At 67.2% G+C, this 6,187-nt stretch overlaps 1 protein-coding gene across 1 annotated transcript in view; it reads right to left on the reverse strand.

The window, feature by feature from the left end:
* MMP17 (matrix metallopeptidase 17) overlaps nt 1-6,187 on the reverse strand; it is a gene marked incomplete at its 5' end in the record, with an annotated part of 22,645 nt that extends 16,458 nt beyond the window's left edge. Inside the window, one exon of the mRNA XM_040464148.1 lies at nt 6,140-6,187. Coding sequence (XP_040320082.1) covers nt 6,140-6,187 — 48 coding nt within the window. The remainder of the gene's footprint in view (nt 1-6,139) is intronic.

The raw sequence follows: 6,187 nt of genomic DNA on the forward strand, positions 1-6,187 counted from the left end.
GCGTGCTTCCCCCCCCCCGCGCCCCCTCCCCATCACTACTGAACGGAGCCCGGCTGCCCCTCCCTGCGCGCCCATCCCGCGCCGTCGTCAGGCGACCGCGTCTCCAGGGCAACCAGGCTGCAGCAGCGGAGGTGAACCTTCCAGAAGGCCGTGGGGAGGAGAGGGGAAGGGAGGGGAGGGGAGGGGAGGAGAGGGGAAGAGCAGGGACGTCCCAACCTCGCAGCCACCGTCCCGCCGTGGAGAGTCCCCAACAGCCAAGGAGATGTGCCTTTCCTCCCCCCGGGGATCCCTGAACTGGGCCATTAACGCCCGTGGGGAAACTGAGGCCGGAGCCGCGGTGCCCCGTGCAAGGCACTAGCGGGACACGGTGCTTCCAGGCTCTAGAGCGGCCCCAGGCCTCTCCGCTTTTTATCTTTCCCCGTGCGCTTGTCACGGGCGATACCACATGCCTCCGTCTACTGGGATAACAGGTCCCACTCCCCTCCCAAGTCTTGGATTCCCGGGGAGGCACAGCCCTGGCCCCAGAGTGGCCCCAGCAGGTGAGGGCCCCCGGCAGGTGGGCAGGTGGGAACCGGCAGCCACAGCCCCACGGGGGGGGGGGGGGGACTGACGGGCGGAGGGACGGACGGAGGGAAGGAGGGACGGTGCTGGGCTGCACCAGGCTGGCAGACAAGCAGCACTCACTGTGTGCAGGGTCTCAGGTAGTCCTCTCCACGGTCCCACGGCGTGGCCGCTGTTGTCCTCACTTATAGGGGGCAAGTGGGGGCCTAAAGACTGCGATGACCAGGGCTCACACTACCCCCTGGAGCCTGGCGGGGCCACCATGTGCCGGGGACCACGGTGGTGGGTGGCTGACCCGTGGGCCCTTCCCCCCGCACGGTCCGTCTGTGACTGGATCCCCCCCCCAGCCTTGTTGGGGGGCACGGAGAGCATGAGCCCCTCTGTACAGATGAGTAAACCGAGGCTCAAAGGCTGTAGAGGGGCCGCGGCAGAGCGCAGCCAGTGAGACCTCGGCCACGGTGCCGTGGCTCAGGGGACGTGGAGGCTGGCAGGCAGTGGCTTTAGAGTCCCCCCAGGGCCCAGATAACCAACGGTAAGTCCAGCAGAGCCCGGCTGTGCCCGGGAGGTGCTGGCTCCCCGCCCACGCTCTGTACCTTCGCTCGGCACCCGGGTTGGGGCAGCGTGCGGCCACCACCTCCGCTCACAGCTGAGGAAACTGGGCCCTCGGTCGCACCTGAAGCCAGTGGCAGAGCCGCCGTCTGGCATCAGTCTCCGCCTGCCTCGCTCTGCCCCTTGGAGGGAAATGAGCTGGTGCCCGGCTTGCTCCGGGAGGGGCGGTGGGTGGCCGCGGAGATCCCCCCCGGCCCCTGTGTCTTCCCCCGGGGGACGCTCCTGGGCCTCCCCCCCCCCCCCGCCCCGGGACAGCCTGTCCATCCCCCTGACACACCCAGAATGAGCACTCACTGTGCCAGGCGCTCTGGGGACAGGGGAGACCCGAGAGAGCCCTCCCCGCAGACGGGGCTCCAGAAGCGGACGGGGTTCTGGGGAACAGTAACGATACACAAATGGACGTGGGAACAAGTGACTTCACGCATGACAGCAGTTACCAGATGCGGTCCTAACAGCGGACAACTGCTGAGTGCCTTTCCAGTCACTAACCCGCTTCATGCTTACGACGCCCCTCAGGGCAGCACTGCCCGAGGACGGGGGTGGGGGGCATCGTCTGTGGTGTTCGTGCTGGGCACACAGTAGCCACGAAGTAAGTACCTGCTGCATTAATCTTATGGGTGAGCACCGTCATCCCCGCTTCACAGACGGGGACACGGAGCCAGAGAGAGGTTAGGACAGGCACCCACAGTCACGCAGCCAGCCGGCATGGGGCAGGGCGGGGACGGGAGCCCAGAGCCTATGCCCGTAACCTCTCTGCTATGAGGGGACGTGAGTGACAGGGTACAGGGGCCAACTAAATGGTTGTCAGAGAAGACGTCCCTGGTGGGTGACAGTAGGCTGAGACCTGAGAAATGAGGAGCTGGTCAGGGGACGAGCCCTAGAAGAGTTCACAGAGGTGGGCGTGGCACACACAAAGGCCCTGGGGCAGGAGGCAGCCGGGAAGTTCCGTAGAGAAGCACAGAGAAAGGCGTACAGGAGGCAGGCACGCAGAGGCTGGAAGCCGGTCAGCAGTGCAAGCTGATTCTGGGCAGGGGGTGGGGAGAGCGAGGCTGTGCACCCTGCCAGACCGCTCTGTCACTCTGTCCCGCCCCTGCGGAGAGCCGACGGTGCTCGGGAGACCCCACAGGCTCTCAGCTCATGAGGGACAGACCCCTCGCCCTCCACGAGCGACGCACAGACCCTGCGCACCGGAAACCCATCACCGTCAATAGGCAAAAACCACAGATGCTCGAAGCACCCTCGGAAGGCACTGCACCAGCCGCCTGCCAAACCCCAAATCCTCTCCACTGCTCCCTCCCCCTCAGGACGGGAAGGCAGCTGACTTCCCACCGCTGGGAGCAATCCAGAGGCCTCACCCAGTGAAGGTCCCAGTGGCCCGGTTTCACAGACTGGAGACGGAGGCCCGCGGGCTGGATCCAGACCCCGGTCTGCCTCAAGGGCCTGCGTGAGGGGGACACACATCCTAAGCCCCCAGGCCAGATGCTGGCGGTGTGGTCGGGCTCCACACTCCCAGGGCTCAGTCCACAGGCGTCCGGCACAGCCCTGCCCAGGCTCCCGCCACAGAAGCACACAAAGACTTCTTTCAGACTGGCCGTCAGCCCCGAGGCCAGGAGTGCTCCACCCGAGGCCAGGAGTGCTCCAGGGCCGGAACTCCCAGGGGACAGCACGCCTTAGGGCTGGGGGCCTGGGGGGTGCTGGGTGGACCTTAGGACCTTCACATTCACATCTAACCCCCCACAGGTATGCTGGGAGGGGGCCCCTGGAGTCTTCCCTCTGGAAGGCTCAGCGCAAAATCACGCAGGGGTTAACCATTTCCTGCTGTCTGTCCTGGCGGAGGGCGGGCAGTCCCAGGCTGCAGCTGCGGGGCGCCATCCATGTCTGTGACCTCAGTCCTGAGCGCACGCAGGGCCCGTGGGCTCCCTTGGGTGCTGGCACTGAGGAGCAGGGACCCAGAGGCCAAGGGTGACTGTCACCCCTGCCACAATCTTTCCCCGGCTCAGGAGGGGGACACGGGGCTTGAGCACGCTCTGTGGTCCCGGCTCACATCCACCACTGCCATCGTCCGGCCACGTCCTGCCGGTCCCTTCACCCTCTGGGGCCTCTCGGGCCACGGGCCTTGCTTGCTCCCGGCCATCCTCACATACAACCTCAGCCGCAAACCCGTCACCTGTCTGTCAAAGATCACGCGATACCCTGAGATGCTGTGTGGTTGCTGGAGGTAGAAACCCGAGCACCTGGGCACAAACTTCAGAAGACCGGTTGGCAAATCTGCCGACGCTCAATGTGTGATGTCCACGCCTGTCACTGGCCCCCCTGCTCCAGGGCCTGGGTGGCCCCCCCCCCCCCCCCCGTCACGCTGCAGTAACCGGGAGGTTCTGGCACTGCCTCTGGCTTAGCAAGAACGTCGGCAACAGCCGCAGGTCTGTGCCCAGGGCCGGCTGAAGGATGTGACGTCCGCGCTGGAGCAAGCTGGGGAGAGCACAGAGAACCGGGCAGATCCCGACGTGCCAATACGGAACATTCCCCAGGACAGGCTTCCAAGTGAAAGCAGCCGGGCACGCAACGGTGGGCAGGAGGCTGTCATCCATACAAATAAGGGGCCCAGGTCCCCAAGTCCTTGCGAGTGCCCAGACGACCTCCAGAAGGATCCTTAGGAGATGAGGGGAGGACGGGGGAGAGGGAATTTCTCCCTCGGACCCTCTGTATGGCCTGAATGTCTCGCTACGGGTGTTACCTACTTGGAAACACAGTAATGAAAAGCTCGGCGGACCCCAGGAGAGCACAGCACACTCTTTCGTCCCACTGTGCACGGCCTGAAAGCCCACCCTTGGCGGGGCGCAGGGGACTCAATGCAGGGCTTTGTCCTCACTCTGAAGCTGGGGGTGGGCCGGGCCAGCCTCTCCCAGCGACCAGCCAGTGCTCCAGACCCGCTGGGCTCGACTCTGTCTGGCAGAAGCTGGGTCACACTTACAAAGAGGCCCTTCTCCTCACTGGCAGCCCCAGATCTGAATATCCAGAGTCAGCGGACCCGGGCGTCTACAGAGGGGGCGGGATGGAGTCCCCCTCCTCCCCATAAATCCTGCCGTTTCCAAGACTTCCCGCACCTCTGGGGCTGCGGCTCCGAGGTGTCATTCCCCAGAAGGCCACCAGAGACCGCCCTCCACCCACGAACGGGGCAGAAAGCTGGAAGGCTGCTCCACCAGGCGGGCGGGTCCTGGCCTTCCCCGGGTGGGAGCCTTAAAAAAGTGTCAGGCGCAGAACCCTCGGCTATTTACCCACTGGGCCAGATGCCAGGGCCCTGCTGGCTTTGGGGTTCCAGGCGAAAGAGCCACATTCCCCACCCCCCACGCCCCCACAACGGCATTCCACAGTTCGGCCCAGTGACTGCCCACCCGCTGTGGGGGAGGGGGGGCGGTCTCGGGAACCCCGGCAGCCAGAAGAGGGGGTGCGCAGGCTCTAGCTGGCCAGGAGTGTGCACCACCGGCCGTCCCTGGGCAGGCAGAGAAAAACTTCAGAACCGCCCCGGGTCTGACAAACCAACTTGGCCGGACCAGAACTCCCAGCCTTCCCAGCAGGGTCTCTCTGAGCTAGGAACTGGAAGCCTGGGTTCTACCCTCACTCCGCCTCGACCTGGCAACAGGCTGCCCCCCAGGTCATGCGCCCCGAGGGGGGAGGGGATCCAGGAAACCCCCAGCTACAAAGGAGCACCCCAATCTCAGAGGCAGTTTGGCAGGGAGGAAGCCCACCGTGGGGTCCCTCAGGCGTCCGGCAGCCGGCAGCCGGGACCGGTGGCTGCGCTGTCCCAGATGGCTGCGAGGGCTGGGGCAGCTGGGCGGGGGCGCTCCCCAGCCTGTTTCTGAGCCAGGACCTGTGGCCAAGTCCTGCCAACTGTACAGGGCTGCGGATGCCTCCCCCCCCCCCCCCCCCAACAAATGCCTCCGCCCGCCTGCCTGAAATCCACCTGCAGCTCCCAAGCGCCTACGGCGCTGGGAGAGGGGCTCGGCCAGCACCCCTCTAGGACAGCCCTTTATGCGCTGGTGGATGTGGGCCGTGTGCGGGGGTGGGGAGGGCGCGGCCCCTGGCCCGGATCCCCGCGTCTCTCCGCGGAGTGAGGGGCCGCGGCAGGGGCGGAAGCCCCCAAATAAAAATCCGACGGCCCCTCGCGCCTTCGCCTGGCCTCGCCAACCAGGGGGCGGCGAGACCCAGAAAGTCTGATCTCCAGGTTCCAGGTCCAGAGGAGTGTGACTAGGGGGAGGGCTGTGGGAGGAGGGCGCTGCCGCCGGCCCCAGGACGGCTCCCAAGGCAGGGGCACAGCTGGCGTTCCGGAAGGGGGCGCTGGGGACGGCGGTGGGGCTGCATCCGAGTCTGGGAATGGGAGGGGAACCCCATCAAGCTCGGACAGGGCCAAGGGGGAGGCAGAGCAAGGCTGGCGGCGGAAGGGGACCGGGGACAGGGCCAAGATCCACGTCCAATGGGGCCTGGGGGCCGGTTCTCTCGCTCCCCGACACCCCACACGGAGCTAACTCGACAACCGCCGGCTTTCCGGGGCGTCCCCACTCCGCAGCCCCGACCTTTCCTCGGTGGTGGGTGCGCGCCCCTCCCCCCCCCGCCACTCCCACTGGGAACGCACGCGGGGCGCGCTGCTCCCGGCGGCTGCGACGGCCGTCCCACTCGCCTGGGGTCCCCCTTCGGGGCCGCTCCGAGCCGCGGGCAAGGGCTCGGCCGGGCAGCTCCAGCCTCCGCTGCCTCCCGCGGCTGCGGCGCGCAGCGAGCGCCGCGGTGCCGGGAAGGTACACGGCGCCGCTTTCCCAGACCCGGGTGCGCGCGCGTCCGGCGCTCAGCCTGCGCCCCAGCCTCAGCTTTCCGCCCAGGAAATGGGTCCAGGGCTCCCCGCGCTCCCGCAGGCGCCGAGGGGCACTGTCGGGGTCCTCCCGGCCCGCGGGACCCCGCGTGCCGGCCGCGCACTCACCACTCCCAGGCTGAGGTCCTCCGCGCGGGGCGCGGGCGCGGGCGCGCC

The sequence above is a fragment of the Herpailurus yagouaroundi genome, unplaced genomic scaffold, assembly GCF_014898765.1.
Source record: "Herpailurus yagouaroundi ecotype Mexico unplaced genomic scaffold, PumYag 437, whole genome shotgun sequence".
Taxonomy (NCBI): domain Eukaryota; kingdom Metazoa; phylum Chordata; class Mammalia; order Carnivora; family Felidae; genus Herpailurus; species Herpailurus yagouaroundi.